Source organism: Ostrea edulis, chromosome 5 (genome assembly GCF_947568905.1).
Source record: "Ostrea edulis chromosome 5, xbOstEdul1.1, whole genome shotgun sequence".
NCBI classification, from domain to species: Eukaryota; Metazoa; Mollusca; class Bivalvia; order Ostreida; family Ostreidae; genus Ostrea; species Ostrea edulis.
Window position 1 is genome coordinate 90,495,904 of NC_079168.1, and position 23,536 is coordinate 90,519,439.

General features: G+C 35.6%; 1 protein-coding gene across 1 annotated transcript in view; it reads left to right on the top strand.

Moving 5' to 3' along the window:
- The window catches only part of LOC125652294 (uncharacterized), a 44,639-nt gene that overhangs the window by 17,880 nt on the left and 3,223 nt on the right, over positions 1 to 23,536 (top strand). Inside the window, exons 2-9 of the mRNA XM_048881369.2 lie at positions 5,896 to 6,150; positions 6,994 to 7,290; positions 7,525 to 7,803; positions 7,890 to 8,138; positions 10,018 to 10,323; positions 13,154 to 13,432; positions 13,584 to 13,856; positions 19,783 to 19,911. Of these exons, the coding sequence (XP_048737326.2) occupies positions 5,896 to 6,150; positions 6,994 to 7,290; positions 7,525 to 7,803; positions 7,890 to 8,138; positions 10,018 to 10,323; positions 13,154 to 13,432; positions 13,584 to 13,856; positions 19,783 to 19,911 (2,067 nt within the window). The remainder of the gene's footprint in view (positions 1 to 5,895; positions 6,151 to 6,993; positions 7,291 to 7,524; positions 7,804 to 7,889; positions 8,139 to 10,017; positions 10,324 to 13,153; positions 13,433 to 13,583; positions 13,857 to 19,782; positions 19,912 to 23,536) is intronic.

Here is a 23,536-nt window from a genome sequence, read left to right on the forward strand (position 1 = left end):
CATTGTATCCCATATTAAGTTTAAATATGGGAGTTAAAATCCTATGGGAGAAATTATATTTTTTCTCCCATAGGATTTTTTGTGGGAGTGAAAATCCCCCAAGTGGGATTAAAAATCCCTCCAAAATCCCATGGGATTTTTTGATTTCAGGTGAAATATCTTAAAAACTACAATAGGTGCAAGTGTAAATGTTGGTGCATGTCTTGTGAACATAAAATCCCATCTTTTTTTGTGAAGGGTTTATTTGTATTCTTAATAAAAGGGTTGGCGAAACTCCAGACTTTTGTCGTGTCCAGAGTTAAACGTCGCACTGTTATTATATGATTTGAGTTGAATTAACGAGTTATTCTCGGACTACACTATATGTCATTTCGAGATGGGCGAAATAATTTGTGAATACACAACTTTGTAAAAAAAACAAACAAAAAAAACAAAAACAAAAACCAAACAACAAAACCTAAATCCGTTAGGCCTAATGGCGACTTTCACGAACTGTTTACTGTTGAGCAAACGGGTTTCTTGTGGACTCAAGAATGCAGTTTTAAAAGGATGAGTTAAAGATAAGTCCTGTTGAGAGAAAATTGCTGGAATTTTGTTGAGTGGAACTGGAATCAAATGCAAAGTTCAATGTCGGTACTAACGGAGAGCGTGGGACACGTGCGTAATCATGATGTGAGATGCCAGGTGGGGGTCTCTTGAGGGTTGTCACGGCTTTCAAGTGAACAAGTGGGTGTTACAGAGGGTTTTTAGAGTTTTATCAGTGAATTTCTATTAAAGGCTGTGACAGCTGTTGTAATGTCATACGGAAGCTTCGTTTCGGTCCCCACTGCACTAAAAAACATATTATGCCGAAGTTCGAAACCATAGTCGTTAAAGGCTACGATATTGCAGTATCTCTGAGGCAGTGTGCGTTGTATCTGGTATTTGGGTTCGTGACATGATGGAAGTTGTCGCAAGGTGCAAACTGGACTATTGTCATCCTCGGTTGAATACACTTAACTCTCAGCCCGGGATTGTAGAAGCAGACGTGTGTTGTTATATTTGCGGCGGGGGGATGTCCTCAAATAGTCATCTTTATTTCAATTTGCATAATTAATTATTATTCATATTATTTGATATTTGTTTGTTTTTGTTTAATAAATTTATATAGATCGATAGAATTGTCATAATAAATTTTCTTTTCAGGATTCCCTAATCTATATATGAATACGAAGCATCCAGAGGAATCCTCAACATTCCAATCGAAAGTAGTTCCGGCCATTTATTTTTTCCCCCGTTAGATACGATATTCCAATAATTTTTCAACCGATGAAATAGCGTGTAAAATTAAACGATGTTGAAATCATCTGATGATAACATATTTACCGATGTACATGTATATAGAAATATAAGGAGGAATTTTTTTAATTATGCTTTTCATTTTTTATGCATTTGGCAAAAATGGAATTTAAGTCATAGAAATGTACCGGCAAGTTGGATTGACAGCTGTTTGATCTTCCACAAGTCTTTCTGGTTGTGTCGGCATTTCATTGGTGAATCTCTAGGTTTTTGGATGGTAGCCGCCATGTGAAATTCTATCTAACACATGACTGAAGTGGTTTCTCCCAGTTGTTTCTCTCGATCTTGATCTGTCATTTCTTCAATGTGTGCCTGAAAGAATGATAGATGGAATAAACTTTCAAATTAATATTCATACGCCATCAGTAGGGATAGGGCAATTGATTGATTGATTGAATATTGTTTAACGCCACTCTCGAGAATATTTCACTCATATGGAGACGTCACCACTGCCGGTGATGGGCTGCAAAATTTAGGCCTGTGCTCGGCGCTTATGGCCATTGAGCAGGGAGGGATCTTTATCGTGCCACACTTGCTGTGACACGGGACCTCGGTTTCTGCGGTCTCATCCGAAGGACCGTCCCATTTAGTCGCCTCTTGTGACAAGCAAGGGGGTACTGAGGACCTATTCTAACCCGGATCCCCACGGTATTATATATATTGTAATTGAGTGTAATTACAAATTTCCAAGTAAATGGAAGTGATATGTAAATGAGTATCATTTACAAGTAGAATGGTAATTTAACTTTGAAATATGTCATGTCAATGCAATTATATTTCAATCACTTGTATATACAATAAACTTCAAACCTTTTTTTTCTACCTTGTTTTAACTCCCAATTGACTTAAAATTAATTCAAATTAATATCATTTCATGGAGACATTACAGAACTTATTGATGATTGGAACAAAATACTTACATAAGAATTAATATTTATGTACCGTGTGATGTTGAATATGATTAATGGTCTCCTTTGTGTATTGTCCTTAAAATAAATATCCCATCAATATACCTGTTAATTGCTAAGTTAACTACTTGGGGGCACTTTTCAGTATATAGAATAAAGAAAATATAGAGTTTATGTTGTTAAATTTTAAAAACTAAAACTATTTAATATTGATGCGATTTTTACAGAGAATTTACTTTTCATTCTTGGAAATAAATAGAAAAACCCCTTATGTGGCCCCAATAGCTGTCGCCGAGTTTACGGTGTGTCTAAGTTAACACAAAATAAACAACACAAATCTTTGTATTAACTATGTAATGTCCCAATTATCGATCAATACTAAAAAAAACTTAAATTTCGAAATAAAATCGCGATTTTGTTATAACAAAATATTTGTTTACACTTACGTTTTCCAACGTGGCTCCCACGCTGTATTTTCCTGCGCTCATGCGCAGCAGTGTTGAAAATGATGGATCTCATTAATATTCCACACAAATACAATGGGGATTCCAGTCAAATACAGAAACACGAGGTTATCTAACTTCAGTGAAAAGTTTTAATTTAACATTCGTAACATGTATCTGCCCTCAAATTCGTATCAAAATGTTTACCACAGATACGCCATACAGTATCAACCAGTCTCAGAAAGCAGTCCCGGGGACTGCTCTCTCAAAGAGTGGGACTGCTCTAGAAAGCAGTCCAGCAGACCCCGGGACTGCTTTGTTCAGCCAAGCGTGATGAATCACGTGATGTTATGATTGACAAGAAACATGTATGCACAGGTTTTTATTTTTTATGACAAATGAAATTTAGCGTTACAAAAATATTAACTCAATCTGATGCTCAAAAGAAAAACAACTCAATCCGATGCGCAGTAGAAGTCCTACTTAATCCAAAATTTACTAAAGTTTTCAAAAATATAATCAAACGAAACATGAATAAATACATAAGAAATACATAAGAATAGATTTTTACTGCACAGTAAGAAGTGACTAAATGGGACGGTCCCTTGGATGAGACCACAAAGTCACTGCAGGTGTGTCACGATAAAGATCTCTCCCTGCTCAAAGGCCGTAAGCGTCGAGCATAGGCCTCAATTTGCAGCGCTTCAACGGCAGTGGTGACGTCTTCATACGAGTAAAAAAAATTCCCGAAAGGAACATTAAACAATATACAATCAATCCTCGATATTCATGATAATTGCAGCACTCGTAAGTTTAAGATCTTTTTTGAGGCGCACCTGCTGAATTTAAAATGATTTATTTTAAGTTCCTGTTGGAATTTTAAACGGATACATCCATGCAATATTGAAATAAAAAATATGAGTATTTCATATAATTATATTTTTTGAAAACTCTTAAAGTACTCTACTTAAATGATTGTACACGTAATGCCTTTTTTTAAAGTGAGTATTCAAATTAAATTGTTTCATGATCATTTTGTTTCGAATTTTAAATCAAATATTTAATATGACAGTTTCCGTATGTTTCTTTGGAACAAATTTAGAATATTTAAAAAAAATTAGCAGCTGATTTGATGATTTGTATCAAAATTATCTTGTTTAAGCTAGATTGCTCCCGTTGAATTTGAGCGATGAGGTCCAGATTGAATATAAGGATGACCCCATATTCTTAGGTTAAAGGTCAAAGATAAAAATATTTCATATCCATTTTATTTCGTTACGGCTCTAGCAATGACTTAATAATGGAATATTTCCATGTAAACTCAGGTGACCTACATGTATTGCAAATGGTCTCGTCCGTCTTACGTTAACAATTGGAACATTTTTAACGTCTTGATAAATAACGTTCCAATTGTTTTCAAATTTGGTATGACGGATTTTTGGGACAGGGAGAGTATGACTTGTAAATTTCAGGACATATGGGGCCTTAGGGGCGGGGCATAAACTGTCAAAAATTGACCAATTTTCAAACATCTTTCTACAACCGCAATGTCGAGGAAAAACTAAATGCATAGTGATGTAGCGCAGGATGGCATGTGCCAAAATTGTAAATTTCATGATATTCGGGGTAGAGGTTCTGACTCCAGGACACCCTTTAACAAAATTGTAAATTTCATAATTCTAGGACTTGGGTTTTTGGTATCAGGGTGGGGTCAAAGTGGTAAGTGATTTACAATTCAATATTTTTAACTTCTTGATGACTGTCATTCTAATTCCTTTCAAATTTGGTATGAAGCATCTTTGAGACAAGGGGACATAAATTGTAAATTTCAGGACTCCTGCATCCCCATGGTCTTAGGGACGGGACAAAAATTTGCAAATTTTCAAAAATGTTCTTCACTACAACCGGATATCTCCAAGTAAAACTAAATATATAGTGTTGTAGAGCAGAAAGGCCTCTACAACAATTGTTACAATTTCATGATCCCTGGGGTAGTGGTTCCGATTCTAGGGCCGGGCCAAACTTGTTATATATAGTGTATAAATGTACAACATTTAAATAATATCTTCGTTCATGATATTGATAATAAATTGAAACTAAATAGATATTTAGAAGGAGTAGGTAGTCTTTTACCATTTGTAAATTTCAATATCGTAGGGGGTAAGCGTTTGGTTTCAGGGTGGAGCCAAATTTATTACAGTGATTATCGTCTTGATCATTTGAAAGACTTCTTTAAATTAGCTGATATAGTATAAAAACTAAATATATATTGAGGAAAAGCAGAAAACGATATACCCAAATTGTGAATTTATCAACCCCAGGGCACTACATGTAGGATACTGTGTTAATGTTACATATATTATGTAAAGCCTTTCCTCAGTATAAACAATTTAGTTTAAGAAGACAGCTTGTTGATAGTTTGTTTATACTTTTGCTGAATATTAGAAGTCCAAGGGGACTTTAGGTTTGCGCTCCGTCCGTCTGTCTGTCCGTCAGTCCTGCAAATCAGTTTTCCGGACTTTTTTTTTTGACATGGTTGTAGATATTCATTTGATATTTGGTACATTGCTTTGCCATAACAAATTACAGATCAAGTTGAAGTTTCGTCTCGGTCCGTTGATTTTTCACTAAGTTATGGCCCTTGGACTAAAAAAAAATAGCATGAATTATTAGTTTTTCGGACTTTTTCTTTATGTGTTTACAGATATTCATTTGATATTAGGTACATTGCTTTGCTATAACAAGTTACAGAACAAGGTCAAGTTTTGTCTCGGTCCATTGATTTTTCATTAAGTTATGGCCCTTGGACTTAAAAAATAACATTAATTATCAGTTTTCTGGACTTTTCTTAATGTGCTTGCAGATATTCATTTGATATTCAGTACATCATGATGATTGCTTTGCCATTACAAGTTACAGATCGATTTTGAAGTTTTCCTTGTCTAGTCTTTCTACCTGAATAGTAGTTGATTTCCAACCATTCCTATCTTGGTTTCTCAATCTTCCCTTTTACCATAACCTTGGTCTCATAAAGAACTTTGAATATTGATGCAGTCCAATAATTTTTGCCTCCGGTAGGGGACTATATGTTTTGCTATGCAATACTCTCAGAATGCTTGTTTTTATTATTATTATTAAAATGCATTCGCGTTTCAAAAATAATGTTATTGGCATATTCTAATTAGTTTTATGATTTTTAAATTTAGATGCACGACCAATGGAAATAAAAATAAAGTTTGTAAATGGAAGCGTACAAATTTCTTGGAATCAACCAGATCCATCACAAGTCATGGAGGAGTATGCAACATTTACTGGGGATTCAAGAGTTGTTACGCCTTGGACGAGGGTCGAAAAAATGAAATTTTCCATAACGGATGTGCTTAACTATAGCAGTATACAATTAACCATACAACACAGATATCGAAATTTTTCTTTTTCCGAGTCTCAATTTGAAACCAAAGGTAGATCCATTAATGTTCATCAGTTATGTACATGTCAAAGACATCGTTGAAAAATACGTATACTTATATACTTATACATGTAATACTTATATACTTATAAGTGAAAGCAAAGAGGATTATTATAGTTTCCCTCTGTACGTCTTGAGACCTTCTCTTTCGGGTACTTTTTTCGCTACGCTTCGATCGAAGGAGTATGAAACTTGACGTGTAACCTCCTAATGTTTACGTGAGGGAAAAAAGAAACGCAAGTTTATTTACGATATTTATTACCTTACATTATTTAAATTATTGATGATTATTTCTTCGTTGGGTTCTTCAATTATTTCATTATTACTGCATACAGTTGATGCAACACGCGTTTCCAATGTACTGAACGAAACCGATTAGGTGCATGTGCAAGCAGCCACTGCAATCGACATTAACGTCGCCTATGCGTAAATGTCGGACCAACTTCGGGACGTCGTGGCCTTAGATAAAACTCCCGCAACCTATTCCTAACCGTTCTTGGACACACTGGTCGACAACTTGGCGTGTCGTCTCTGTCGTCGTCCGAAATCGGTTGACGCGGTTATCCGTCCGCTCCTGGGACGGTCACCCAATATCCCCGTGGCTCTGATGCGCCCAACTAAACGGGATATATGTGGTCTCATATACACCATACTACTGGGCTACATGACGTTGCGAATTCCCCTGCATTATCAGAACAATGGTCCTACCCCTATTGACTTCATTCAATCGCGACATTTCGCTCTACAATCGCTTCGAAAAGAAATGTTGTGTAGCTGATCTGTACTGTTCCAATGTTAGATTTGCTTTAATTCAGATTTTTAAAATTGATTTTAGTTAACAAGCAATTCTTCAACGAAGGTGACACTGGGATGGTTTCATGGAATATCCACGCATTTCCGCTGACAGGATTGTACGCAATTTTTCATTCAAATACACAAATTTTAAAGGTGGGACTACAAGACACAAGTAGCATTGACCAAAACAAATACATTTATCTGAGTACACCGACAAGTTCCACAAATGTGAAATTCCGAATTAGAAATATCACAACTGCAGACGCCGGAACATATAAAGGAGGCGTGTCAATGGCGACGACCGTCAATGAATTTGGAATCCTTGTTGTTGTATTTGGTAAGTTCCACTTTACACATGACTGTACATTCCTGAAGGGGGCGATCTTATTACACATGTAAATTAAAGTTAACGTTGTAATAGTTTAAAAAATCGATAGAAATAGTGGATCTAGTTAAGTAACGAAATTTCCTCAAGTAATCAGTACATTTTGATTTCATCTAGAAAAACAAACTACCAGAATTCAAATATTTGATAAAAATATAAATGCCAGGTAACGTTTTAAATTTTAAGGGGTACCCAAAAAACCAAATATCATAGGACAAACTGCCGTAAGTCCAGGAAATGACGTCACTCTCGAATGTTCCAGCAAATCTACTTCCACCCCAGTGTTCTATAAGCAGTTTCCGTCCATCACATACAAGTGGTACAGGAACAACAGTTATATTACATCAGGAAAAATATTGAGATTACGCGTAGACGAAAATCTTTACAAGGATTTCATCACTTGTCAAGCCAAAGAGGAATTACTTTCAGATCACAGTGATGTAGTGAAAATTGTGAAACCAAACTGTAAGTTTCCCTGTTTAAGTAACAATGTGCATGTAATTTAATATCGGTTATAGGAACGTAATTTGACTATTCTGTTATTTCAATAGGCACAGAAAGGAACATAATAAAGTCAAAATTTAAAGATGGTAATGCTGTGTTTTCATTGATGACAACGGGTTCTGGAAAAGTGCTGGTATTTGTAACTCTGAACAGTCATAGTGGTGCTGATTGGATGTTGCAACGCAATGATGTTGAAAATCAGACATACACATTAAAAAATTGTTTAAAGTATTCTACAATCGAAGTTGATGTTGCTTCTCAGCATGAAGTTTGTCGCTCTGTATTCACTAACAATCGTAAGTATGATGCAACTTTCAAAACCATCCAAACCTTTCCCCTAAGGCTACTTCAGAACAAAAAGTTCTTTAAAGGCCGATCAAAATAAATTCTACGTTTTACATGTTGACCGTGCGTAGGTTTTTGGAAGTTGTTGAATAACAAATATAAATTAATTGTTGGAACCAAATTCAATATTTGTGACTTATTTGGTACAGATGTGATGGATTCCCTGACGACGTTTTCCTTTAATAATTTTGATTACCACCAGCAAAATACATCTTTTTTTGCCCAATATTTGGATACGTACAAGATAATGTTTTATTCAAGTGTTTAGAAATTGTGTTTACTGATAAACGTAAAAGAAAGTTGACACTCACTATACAACAATGCGAGAATTAAAATTCTTATTTTTATCTCCCCTTAATAATTGAGATATAAAAATGATAAATGTTTTTGAGTTGTTGTTAAAGGTTCTTATGATCAATATTTTATGTGTTATATATATATATATATATATATATAATATATAAAGAGTTGATATCACACAGTCAGTGAAGATAAATAAAAAAGCAGTTCCAAAATATATTCAAATCACTAGCGCTTTCTGGATTTTAACACCCATCCTTAGGTGAATACAAATATTGATTGTGAAAAAACGTATTTGTTTTTCAAAGTTCAATGACCATAACTCCACTGAAGACAATCAACCATGATTTAAGCCACTGTCCAACCTCTACACGTAGAACGGAATAGGTCAACACTTTTTTTTCTTTTCTATGTTGAGAACACACAGTCCCCACCATTTCCTAATATGGGTATCTGAAAATATAACAGAACGTATAGACTTTTTGGTTTGCTATGAAATATGGGCTTAAAAGAAATGAAAATGTTTTCAGAAATATGTATTTGCTTTTAAGGTAGTACCAAATAGATACCTATTTTTCTTCTTATTCAAGTTTTAAGGCTTTAATATTTTGCTCTAAGGAACAAAATCTCTTACTATGCATGATATAAAAGAAATCTATCCTATCCACAGTTTCAAATATAGGGTATCAGACCCCAGTTAGAAGAGTGTGAAATTAAACATTCGTGATAAGAATGTGCCCTACACATTATCTACAGAGATTTACAAAAATTAATAATGCCAATCTATTTCTTACTACATTTGTAAATCTCAACGAAATGTATTGTAATTGATATATGTGTGTACATCACGATTTACAATGTAACACACATGGCTCGACAACAGTAAATCTTGAACGTAAAAATGCTACATAAAGATCTCTATAATGGAAATGTAAAAATCAAAATTTGAAGACAAAAATTCCGATAATGAATAAAATGATCCAGGAAATGATATATTTTAAGATAAAAAAAATTCAACCTAGGATTTTGGACATTTAATTTAGAAAATTTTATTTAAAAAAGATTAGCACATTTTGCAAATGACATCATCATATTCGACCTTTAACCTTAAAATTTGACATTCATTATGCTTTTAAACAAAATACTGCTTTCATATGTGTCCAAATATCAGAGTTATGTAGAGACAGTTATTATATCTCACAAAGATGAAATAAATGCATTTAAGATTTAGCCTACCAGACCTCCAAGATATTGGATGTCTTCCATATTTTTCAGAATAATGCTAAATACATGTCATGGATTATATTAGTTTGTTCAGAACGTAATTGAATATTTAGTATTATGGAGATTTCATTTATCAAATCAATGAATTTAAGATACATGTATATAGTGAAAATTGATTTTACAGGTGTTCGGTACTACCTTAATGATGTATGTCAATATAAAGCTTTGTAGGTTATGCCATTAAAATGAAAAGAGTCGTAAGTATAAGATTTCAAACCAAATTCTGTAGCATTTTTCTCTTTGCAGCTGATACGCTGATTGTACAGAAGGAACAGAATGCGACAATTCAGTGGAGCATTCCATTTTTTCCGTTGTCCGGATCTTATAAACTTTTTCACAGTGTTCGGGGCTTGAAGGAAATCATTTCAATTGACGGGGCGAAAGTGGTTAGCGGTAATCCAATGAAATACATGTACAAAAGCAACCCTGTTCATTCTACAAAAATTACGTTCGGTGTTAACAATGTGGAGGCAGGTGATAGTGGGATCTACGTAGGGGGACAGTCACGCTTCGGCGCAGATGACACAAGGGGCGTTTTACTGATTGTTGCTGGTAAATATAAATACAAAGAAGATGGTTAACTTTATCTAGCCAGAAACCCACAGATGGACAACTATCAAAAGTTAAAATTGAAACTCTCCAGAAAGGAAATATTTGCATTCTAGTTATAACAAGGAATCCATACTATTAAAAGTATAAGAGGAATATTAAAATCCCGAATTAGACATATCAAAACAAAAGTACGTATCATCTATCCTTCTGTGTTTAGTAAACCAGAAGTGATAAAAGAATTAGATATGTTACATCAGGAATATGATTCCGTGGGGATCCGGGTTAGAATAGGTCCTCAGTACCCCCTTGCTTGTCTTAAGAGGCGACTAAATGAGACGGTCCTTCGGATGAGACCGCAAAAATCGAGGTCCCGTGTCGCAGCAAGTGTGGCACGATATTTAATAGATCCCTCCCTGCTCAATGGCCATAAGAGCCGAGCATAGGCCTAAATTTTGCAGCCCTTCACCGGCAGTGGTGACCTCTCAATATGAGTGAAATATTCTTGAGAGGGACGTTAAACAATATTCAATCAATCAGGAGTATGTTTTGGTTCCAGCTGACAAAGCTTGTAACAACATGTCTTTGTTTGTAAGGTTCATTGTTACGACTGTATTTTAAACGAACTTGGCATTAATTCCCTTTTTAGCAATCGTACTATACTGCAACTGCCCTTTCAAAAGATGTAATTCTTCAAAACCATGCTTCAGTTTTAGACACATTTACATGTAATATCCCAGTCAATGGGTCGAATGAATACGAGTTACCATATTATACTGGATTCTGAAACGATATAAAAACCACTACAAACAAAATTAAATTGCTGGATCCAGTAAGTGCTCTACCAAGCCCTATCTTTGCTCCTCATTAAAGTATTAATAGCTGTGAAGGAAAAATTTCAACCTTACTTTACCACTATATATGCCAGAAGTGGTGTAAATCAAATGTGGATTCTGAAAAATTCTAGCGAACTTTTAGTTCACTTGAAATCGTAAAACTTTTCTCAAATCAACAACATCAAAACGTATGACATTCCAACACTTTACACGACCATTCCTCACGATAAATTAAAAAATAGACTTTTTGACATCATAGACAGTTGATTTTTCAACAAAAATGGAAAACGGAAACATTCATGTATAGTGATCAATCATCGAAAAATTACTTTGTTAAACGCCACTCTGATTCCACGCACAAATACTCTGAAGTTGAAATACAAAATTTGGTAGAGTTCCTCATTGACAATATCTTCGTTGTATTGGGTGATCAGTTCTTCCAACAGTCTATTGGAATTTCCATGGGCACGAATTGTGCTCCTTTTTTTAGCTGACCTGTGTTTATATTCATATGAAGCAAAATTTATTCAAAAACTTCTACGTGTGAAGAATACATTTCATGCTATGGCCTTCAATTCGACATTTAGATATATCGACGACATTTTATCCATTAACAATAATGACTTTCCTTCATATGTCGATTCAATATATGCCTGTGAATTCGAAATAAAAGACACCACAGAGTCGTCCACTTCTGCTTCATACTTATATTTTATTGAAAGTAGATATTAACGGCAAACTAACAACTCACCTTTATGACAAACGGGATGATTTCAGCTTCTCCATATTTATATAGCAGTATTCCATTATCATCTGTATATGGTGTTTATATATCTCAACTGATTCGATACGCAATAGCTTGTTCTGGGTATGGTCAGTTTTTAAATCGATGTAGGCTATTGACAAACAAGTTGATGGTGCAGGGGTTTCAACAATCTCGTTTAAAGTCAGCATTTCGCAAATCCTATGGTCTTATTGTTTTTAGTTTGCGAATACAACTTACCATTGGGTCAAATGCTGTCTGATGTGTTTCATGCCGATTGTTAGACCGTTCTTGGCACGCTGATTTTGACTACGGATAACTCCGTTTACCTGAACTAGATATAGGGATCGCGGCGGGTGTGACCGGTCGACAGGGGATGCATATTCCTCTTAGGCACCGGATCCCACCTCTGGTGTGTCCAGGGTTTCGTGTTTTCCCAAATACCTATTTTGTATTGCTTATAGGAACTATGAGATTGATCACTGTTTGTTCATCTTCGCCTTTTATTTATCAATTTGTTTTTCCATTAAAGTTGTATGATCCGAATAGCAACAACTTTTTCTACCTTGTAAAAGCGCTGTTAAATCATCGCACGTATGTATTTACGAGGCTGTACGACATGCCATACATTATTTCACCTGTTTTAACCAAACTTATTTGATTTTAAATCTTTGTTTACAAAATCAAGTGACAGTCAGGTGTCCAGTTCAGACTCATGCGGTGTTTTTATCTGTGTAAAGCTTAGTATTTTGTTACTACAGTACCGTGTCATAAGTTTAAGAGAAATAAAAATATCAGATACCTTTTATTCAGACTTAAATTTAAATAGTTGCGTCTAAGTTATTTTCGTCACGTAGGAATTCCCTTGATGCGCTTGGAGCTATTTATAGACGCCTAATATATTTAACGAGCTCTATATTTACTTTTTATATCATATTGTCACTGTTTTCCTTTACATGCAAATGATATCAAGCATGTAATCAAGGGGAAGTTCCCGTTAGGGACAATGTTGGATGCTGCACTTATCATGCACGTCATATTGTACATCGGGTACTCCACACACACTAAAAGCAATAAAATAAACAGTACACAAAGTTAAAATTTTAACGCAAGCGATTTCATTTCATAATTTGAAATGGTGATTTTTTTTAGAGAGAAAATTTGGATCTTCCATATGAGCCCATTCCTGAAGTGTCGAACACTGGTAATATCTGTCGGGGTTTTTTTTTTGTAGGTGAACCAGAAATTCCAACAATAAAAGCAAACAATGATGCTAAATATGGCGAGGGTATCTCTCTGACTTGTCAAAGTTCTTCTACCACGTTTCCTGAATACTACAGGGAACTACTGCCTTGGTCCTATACTTGGTATAGAAACGGCTCAGAAGTGTATCACGGATCCACCTACTCGTTTATCACCAGTCGGGTTAACATGCATGATGAGATTGTTTGTCGTGCCAAAGAAGTTACTGCATCCATTAAGAGCAAAATTTACAAAATAAGATTGGTGAAATGTAAATAAATGTCATTTACATCTTACCTGTGCTCTTTTAAAAGATCTCAGATTCACTTTGTAGTCTTTGGGAGTTTTATTGTTTGAGTGGTCTTTCTTCGTGCATGTTCATGTATTCCGCGTCGTTTGTATTTATTCTTCTTTCTCTTCAGCAACTCCTGTGGTGCCAGACATCATCTCAACTGTAAGATCATCCCCCAGCACACTGACAGTGACGTGGGAGTCGTGGTATGACGGAGGATCACCTCAGTATTTTCTTATATATCAATATAACAATATATTATGGAATGTTGTCGCAAACGTCAGTGACACGAATACATCCATTCACTCCGCTGAAGTTCCCCCGGGTACTGGAGGTTTGCACGGTGTAGCTGTACAAGCCTGCAACATATTTGGATGCTCCATGCCTAGCAAACTAGGAAAAGGTTTGTACATTTTCCCCAGGAACTATTCAAAAAAGGTGCAGGCATGTGCCGTTGCCATCCATAAGACAGTATGTAACAATTTCTTACAAAGCTTAGCACGAATGGCGATGCTACATGTATGTAACCACAAAAAGTTAAATAGCATCGCCATACGTGCTTCGCTATGTAACAAATTGTTACATATCGTCTCGTTGTTACGGACCTTGTCGTATCAGTGCTTGACGAAAGAATAGCCAAACCCTACATGTATATTAAACGTCTTAGATGTGACGTGGCACGGAGATCATTAATTGAATCTGGACCTCCCGGTTGCGGATGACAAGGCTACCGGGACTGATGACAAACTGCACGCATAGTTACTGGTATGATGCGCACGGAAACCTATATTACAATTGTAAATTTCATGGTCCCAGGTCAGGATTTCCGGTGCTATAAAAGCATGCCATTTTGGTTCATAGTGAAAATGTATTATTTCTATTCAAACTTTTAGACTCTGCCATCAAACTGAATGCACAGTAATAATGACTATAGTCGTCTCTATTAGGAGGTTGTCTCCTCAGCTTTTGAGCACAGCTGCTCAGGGTACTCTAACTTTGTATGGACTGGTTCAGGGTACTCTAACTTTGTATGGACTGGTTCAGGGTACTCTAATTTTGTATGGACTGGTTCGATACTGATCCCCAGGATACTCTAACTTTGTATGGACTATTACCCAATAAATCGTAATTTTTATACCCCTATTTCAGATTTATAATACAAGTACTTGGGACTTGGAACGAATTCATATGTTGTAACAATCTCTCACAAGAGAGAATGATGTTGTAATGCATTAATTTCATTGATATATTTTCCCCAAACAGAGTACCTATTTCTTAAAACCAATTGAATTATATTACCCGAAATTTTGAATAACAATTCAGTATTTTGGACAATTATTCAAAAACATGATATATAACCCCCACTTTGTTAAATGCACTAATGCGAAGGGGAGATATGAAAAAAGTTCTTTCGAAATTCATGACTCAACCAAGTCATCTAGAAAGAAAAGACAGTGAACTGTAGATCCACCATTTGCACAAGGACAAGATAAGGTTGGAGATATTTACATGAAGTAATGTGTTCCGTCTGCCTGGTCTGAGACTCGACTGCACGTCTTTTTTTCTTAATTTCTTCTTAACTGTTTGTGATTTGTCATGTTTACAGTGCTGCAAATGAAATAAACCGGAATAGACGGTGTGACGTCATAAATTAAACTTAAATGGCTGCTTTCTAAGCGGCAGGTAATTTAAAATATATGAAATATTAATATTGATTTAATCGTTATGCAAGGATTTTTGTTGTTAAAGACTGTCATTTACGATATCAACAATACTTTATTCATAAAAGCAACAATGTGGTTAGGTTGCCTTTTCCTGTAAGCTCCATTTTAGATTTTAAGACAAGACTTTGTAATTTATGTGCAATTTTATAAGTTGACATTACTCCTAATAATTCTATATCATGAATTTTCCCGTATATCAAGTGCAAAAAGGGCATTATTTCTAATCTTTATAAATATCTAAATTGTTAGAAGGCTTGATTATTTTGACACCAACAAACAAATCAAGTTTGAACGAATACATCTATAGTAAATCTTAAGTGTAACAAGCATTCGGATGTACTGTGTCACAATAGGTGTTTCACACTAAAGAACCCTCACTGCTCAATGGACGTAAGCGCCGAGCAAAGGCCTACATTTAAAGCCCTTCACCGGTCTTGGTGGCCTCTCCATATGAGTGAAAAAGTCACGAGAGAGACGTCAAACAAGATACAATCAATCAATCTTTCAAGCAAAAGTCTCAAAATATTGAGCACACAATATCTTCCAGTGTTCAGTTTGACCTTTGACCATGTGACCTCAAAATCAATAGTGGTCATCGACTTCTTAGGATGTGCCAGTGTACCTAGTTTGATCTCTGTCAAGTAAAGTGTTCTCAAGATATTAAGCGGACAACTTCCTATGTCCAATTTGGCCCCTGATCTTTGACCATGTGAGACCTCATAATCAATAGGGGCATGCACGCCTTAGAATGTACCAAGTTTGATGTATATCAAGGAAAGGGATCGTAAGATATTGAGCAGACAGTATATTCATATGTCCAATTCGACCTTTGACCACGTGACCTCATTATCAATAGGGGTCATTTGCTCCTTAGAATGTACCGGTGTTTCAAGTTTGATGTCTGTGAAGCAAAGAGTTCTCAAGATATTGAGCGGGCAGTATATTCCTATGCCAGTCTTACCTTGTGACCTCAAAATCAATAGAGGTAGTGTACTCCTTAGGATGTACCAGTGTTCCATGTTTTATGTATGTCAAGGAAAGGGTTCTCAAGATATCTTCCTATATTTATATCTCGTGGGGATCCGGGTTAGAATAGGTCCTCAGTACCCCTTACTGACTAAATGGGGCGGTCCTTCGGATGAGATTGCAAAAACCGAGGTCACGTGTCACAGCAAGTGTGGCACGATATTTAATAGATCCCTCCCTGCTCAAAGGCCGTAAGCGCCGAGCATATGTCTAAATTTTGCAGCCCTTCACCGGCAATGGTGACGTCTCCATATGAGTGTTCACACAATTTTACTTTATTATTTTCAATTATCACAAAAGTTGATGTCATTTGGCAAATTTCGTAATGTCTTTTGAGTGTTGAGACCTCCGAGTTCACGTTCAGTAGATGGGTTAATTAACCTGGTAATGTCTTTTGAGTGTTGAGACCTCCGAGTGCACGTTCAGTAGATGGGTTAATTAACCTGGTAATGTCTTTTGAGTGTTGAGACCTCCGAGTTCACGTTCAGTAGATGGGTTAATTAACCTGGTAATGTCTTTTGAGTGTTGAGACCTCCGAGTTCATGTTCAGTAGATGGGTTAATTAACCTCGTATTCCGAATAACGATATCAGATATCGACCAAACGTCGGCTCTGATCGCGTATTGTTTTGGATATTTTTATATATACAATTCGCTCACCGTGAGTTCACCGTTGTTCAAGTGGGGAAAGTAGAACGTTTTAGGGACTGTACATCTGTATTCAGAAATGTGTTGTCTGTGAAGTACTGGCCAATTGTTATATCATTCCTTATATATACATATTCCTTATAGATAGATAGATATGGATGTGTAACGTGTTACATCCTGTGTGGATCCGGGTTAGAATAGGTCCTCAGTACCCCCTTGCTTGTCGTAAGAGGCGACTAAATGGGGCGGTCCTTCGGATGAGACCACAACTGAGGCCCCGTGTCGCAGCATCTCTCCCTGCTCAAAGGCTATAAGCGCCGAACATAGGCCTACATTTTGTAGCCCTTCACCGGCAATGGCGACGTATCCATATGAGTGAAAAATTCTGAAAGTATAACTAGGATACAACCTAATACATTGACAATTTGAAAAGATGCGTGTTTTTTAAATATATTTTGGGATACTGTTTTCGTTACGTTTTTGAAATTTGAATAATTGAATTTCATTGTTTATTACAAGATATACGAAGACTACATTCAATCGAGCGGGACGTTAAGCAATATACAATCAGTCAAAGTAATGTGTTACTGATACATGTACTAATTGTTTCCAACTGTCATTTCATGATGGCTGAATGTACTAATCTTGTTCAGTTTTAAGGTAGATATTGTTTAAATGTAGTCAGACACTACGAATTTGCCAAATGGCATCAACTTTTGTGAATATTGAAATTATATTTGACATACATGGACTCTGCTCGCTGAGAACTTCCACTGTTAGTAGAATGTGTTTACTTTTGTGGTAATAACACAGCAAGATTGGTTCTTGTAGTTTACCCGCTATTAGAAACGATGTGCATGGAATGCAGTACTAAAACCCTCTTTAAATTGCTTCCCCTTTAAAACTATTATAATTCACGTCGAATATATCGTAATAAACAACGAATTTCAGTATTCATAGTTTAAAAACATAACGAAAACCCCAGATGGCATCCCAAAAGATAACAAAAACAGGCATCGTTGCAAATTGTCAATGTATTAGGACTGGTTGTATCCTGCGTTATATTGTAATTATCGTAATTAATTATCGTCTTAACTGCAATGTTTTCTTCTTGACGTTTATGGTATACATTTGTAATGATGTTGTCTTTTCATTGATGTAATTGAATTTTAGGTGTTTTTATACCCCCCGAACGAAGTTCAGGGGGATATATAGGAATCACTGTCTGTCTACAGATTCGTGTCCGGGCCATAACTTCTTTGTTCTTTGAGATAGGCATACCATATTTGGCACACAGGTGGATCACCATGAGACGATGTGTCAAGTACCTTCATGACCTCTATATGACCTTGACCCTTGACCACAAGGTCAAAATGAAAGGTTTTTTTTTTTTTTTTTTTTTTTACAATGGGTTCGTGTCCGGGCTATAACTTCTTTGTTCTTTGACATAGGCATACCATATTTGACACATGAGTGTATCACCATGAGACGATGTGTCGGGCACCTTCATGACTTCTATATGACCTTGAATTTTGACCTCAAGGTCAGAATTGATTATAGGGTTTTGACAGTCATACCATAAGACATGGGTGTATCACCATGAGACTATATGTCATGTACATTCATGACCTCTTTATGACCTTGACCTTTGATCTCAACGTCAAAATTATAGGTTTTACCATGGATTTGTGTTCGGAGTATATCTTCCATTTTCTTTTACGAAGGCATACCATATTTTTACACTCAGGAAAGAGGTAATTTATACCTATTAACAACACCCTTTGGGAGATTGGGGTAAGCGGGGGGTATTCTTAGTGAGCATTGCTCACAGTACCTCTTCTTTAAATATACAATGAAGAAAACGAACGGCAGATACTATTTACACGGAATTTTCTGTGTTGAAGTGTTTGCGCAAGTGGTAGGGGATCTGACCTGTAAAGTGTCGTAGGAGTTAGTTGTATTCTGTGTTAAAAGCACGATTATATCCTACGTCGGAATGATTGTATTCAAATGACGTTTGGCCACGGTGTGATTGAACCACGTGAAGGATTGTAATCGCTACCTTAAGTATTTTGTTGTGTGATACCCAGGAGACTGTTACATGTGTAAGGCCCATTAGCCTTTGATTTTCATTTTTTGAACTTTTCTAATTACAAACTGTCAGTGCCTGTCTGTGTCTTACATAAACTTGAGTCACATTCTCGATTTCTCTAGAAGACTGCCTGCCCAGTGATTCAATAACGCATAGGATTTGTTTCTCTCGATAGTTATCCTAAACTTCAACAGCTTAGTTATCATTGAGGTGGCTTATATATCATTTAGTTTAATGAAGCAAATGCTGCATTACTGGTGTGCGAACTTGGAAGATATTTTTCGAATAGCTCATGCTCAGTCAACAATCTTAAATGTACAGTTTTCTCATGAAACGATATCAATTTGATGATATAATTAAGTCAGATTATCGATTGCTATTGGTACATATGTGAGAGTTATTTCCAATGAGCCTTTTGTAATCAAGCATCTGGTCTTGTAGTACATATACGAATTGAACATATGGATTCAAGTGTATCACGATTACATGTTAAATCTGGTGTTTTACACCAAACGGGTGACATTTCCACAAATGTACATAGATGCAGCTTATTTTCACTCTGTACCTTTTTATGAACGAAGGTTACCCCATGTACAATGTATGTAAAACAGACTTGGCCAAGCAAATGGAGAATTGTCATAAATTATAAAATTTTAGTTATAACTGTATTTTTAATACAGAATGGAAACTTCAATATTTAGTGTAATGATCAATTAAATTATGTATAATAATGTACATGTTTATCTTTGCATAGAATAGAGAAACATACATTACCGTGTTATGAAACTATGCTTGAATCGTTAAACCCTGTAACTCGTTTTTTGAAATTTCGGCATTCAGCCACAGAATCTGACGAAACGTTGAAAGACGTTGAGAACGGAGATCTCGGAGTCGCCGTGGGCGTGTCAGTGAGCGTCATCATCAGTATAATGCTACTAGTGCTGTTTGGATTACTACATATGAAATATGGTATGGCTGAGAATTTTATACATTTCATGTAGATAGAGAATATGAATAAATTTCATTCATTGCTTACTTTAAAAGTGTATTTTTATGTTTGATTTTCATGTAGAAACACGCTATAAATATGCGTGACTTATTAAACACCCAACTCTTTCTCAATCACACATCCACACACATACACGGTACACCTTGTTATCTGGCTTGCACAATGGGCGTGCTTAATTTACTTACACCGTGTTCATCTTTCTGAAATGAATTGCTGTAGTTTACACGTGTCAGTGGGTATAATGCAGAATCCAACATGGCGGGAAAAGTAGAATAAGCTGTTTTGATTTTTAATGCGACGTGATATATAAAGAATACCAAATAGATAGTGGGTAAACACGGATCCCCCCCCCCCCCAGTTGACCGGCCACAATCGCCGTAAACCCTATATCTTGATTAGGTAAACCGAGTAATCCGTAATTAAAATCACTAGATAATCAACGGTCCAACAGCTGGTATGAAACATGTTAGACTGCATTCGACATAATGACAGGTTATATTTGCAAACAAAATCTTTTAATTATGATAACAACCACATAATTAGCAAAATGCTGATTTTAAACAAGATTGTTGAAATACCTGTGACATCATCTATCAGATCAGCTGAGAAACATATGCAGGTGATAATGGAAAATTGGTATATAGATATAAGTAGTTGACGATAGAGAAGCTGCATGGAATTTGACATAAAGTTGAGTTACTGTTGTTAATTTGTAGATAGCGTCTATATTCTATAAAAGATGCTATCGACAAATTAACAACAGTTACTCAACTTTATGTCAAATTCCATGCAGCTTCTCTATCGTCAACTTTGTATATCTATATACCAATTTTCCATTATCACCTGCATATGTTTCTCAGCTGATCTGATAGATGATGTTACATGTGTTTTATAAATAGGAAGCAGATGTGGACGACTGTGGTGTCTTTTATTTCGCGTTCACTTGAATATATCGAATCGATACATGAATGAAAGTAAATTTTGTTTCATGTACAGTGTAACACGGTATATTTACTGTACTTTTCGAGTTAAGAGTCGAACAAGAGATTTTTTCTTCTCACGTAGAAGCTTTGAATAAATTCTGCATCATTTGAATTGGTGACAAATTTGAATTGGTGACAGAATCTCTATTGACATGATTTAATTATTGATAAAATAAACATATTCGAAAAATGCTGCATAGCTTTGAATAAATTTTGCATCATTTGAATTGGTGAATCTCTTCTGACATAAGTGAATTCTTGATAAAAAAAAAAAAAATGCTGCATATTTAATTGACATGTTTTACTAGTTTATGATTTGTGGGTTTGCTCTGTCTAATATTTTGGACAAGACTAGTACAAAATTGTTCGCTAATTAAGAATATATAAAAATAAAATATGCAGATTTATTTATATCCTGATCCGAAGTCGTAAATCAAATGAAGAAAAGCATAAGTGAAAGAAGAGAGTCATTTGTCCAGTATTATATTGTTTTATCAAACATGTTGAAAATACACTACACCTAAAAGACACATTGGTTATGGAGTGTAATGTTTTAATACCGGGTTTACACTGGTGTAGAGAAATCAAGGGCGCCCTATCAATGTACATGTATACTTCATGATAGCAGATAGCTTTGAACAATATTGCGAAGAAATACAGTTTTATGGGATCTCGTAGTTCTTATCATGGCACTAAATCACTTTGAAAATTCTTTTCAAAAGGTAATTTAATACATACAGTGTAGAGTCAGGAATGGTTATGGTTCATTTGAACATAATGCATATAAATCATTTTCTGCTATTTTTTTTTATTTCACAAAAGAAGGAGTGTGTGCCGATATGACGCATAATTGTTCATTGCGATGTATTTATTAACTTCTGGTCCATCATCTTTGTTTACAGCAAGAGTGCAATAAAGATGATATGTACCTGGAACATTTCGGTGCGGATCCTTTTATTTTACGAACAGTTAACGATCAATACTAGCCCAGATATTGCACTTTAAAATTCTCTAAAATTTAGGAACATTTTATAACTAATACTTGTTATATACGTGAAAGGTGAAGATAACGAACAGTGATCAATCTCATAATTCCCACAAGCAATATTAAATAGAGAGTTGGACAAACATGGACCCCTGGATATACCAGAGGTGGGATCATGTGCCTAGGAGGAGTAAGCATTCCCTGTCGACCGGTTACACCCACCATGAGCCCTATATCTTGATCAGGTAAACGGAGTTAACCGTAGTCAAAATCAGTGTGCCAAGAACGATCTAACAATCGGCATGAAACACGTCAAACAGCATTTGAATCAATAATAGGTTTTATTGGCAAACTAGATCGTTATAACGACCATAGAATTTGCGAAATACTGATTTTAAACGAGACTGTTGGAACACCTGCACTATTAACTTGTTTGTCAGTAGCCTGCTTTGATTACAAAACTGACCATTTGCAAAATAAGCTCTTGCGTATCGAATCAGTTGAGAGATGTAAACACCATAAGCAGGTGATAATGGAATGTTGCTACATAAATATGGGAAGTTGATGATGGAGAAATTGAAATCATCCCGTTTGTCATCAAGTTGAGTTGTTTGGCGTTAATGTCTAAGTGTGAAACAGAAGTGGACGACTCTGTGGTGTCTTTTATTTCGAGTTCACTCGGATATATTGGTCGACATATGAATGAAAATTATTACTGTTAATAGATATTACATCGTCGATATATCTAAATATCGAATTGAAGGCCACAGCAAGAGAATTTTTCTTCTCACATAGAAGATTTTTTGAATAAATTCTGTTCATGGGAATATAAAAACAGGTCATCTAACAAAGGAGTACAATTCGTGTCCATGGGAATTCCAACAGACTGTTGGAAGACCTGATCACCAAAGACCACGAAGATATTGTCAATGAGAAACTCCAGCATATAATGATATAACATATGTGCATTTTACAATATTGTGTAGAATTAGGCGCAATATCGCGAGTTTCCTCTGCCCAAATAGAAAAAACCCTCATCCAATTAAAGTATGTATCTCACTTTAGTCTATAGCTCATTTCGAACAAGCTTTTCTAACAGTTCTCCATCGTCTGTCTGAAAAGTTTTTGCACTATCGATATCTTCTCAAGAACCATTGGACCAGTTTCAACCAAAGCTGACAGAAAGCATCCTTTGATATAGGGGATACAAGTTTGTTTACATTAATTGCTGCTTGTACGTCTTTTTCTGAAGAGTAATGCTAATATCAAGAAATAGGTAGGGTGTTTATAATCTTCTGAACCAAATTCAAGCATAAGACCAGAAAAGCTCAATCTTGCATGAAAGTACTCTGATATAATGAATACACACGTGAGTCACAGTTTGACACAAAAATAGGTTAGAAATTTCTTTGAAAACCGTCTTCTCTAGAACCACAAGGATACGATTTGCCAATCTGATACATATAGCGTGGATTCATCATCCTCTATCGCATGACCCCCGCAGTGTAGGTCACAATAGAGGTTTGAAATTATACATGTATATAAGATCTTCTCAATAATTTATCAGATAAAACAGTTTATATGCAAGGATTAGCATGTAGTGTAGATTCTGTTCAA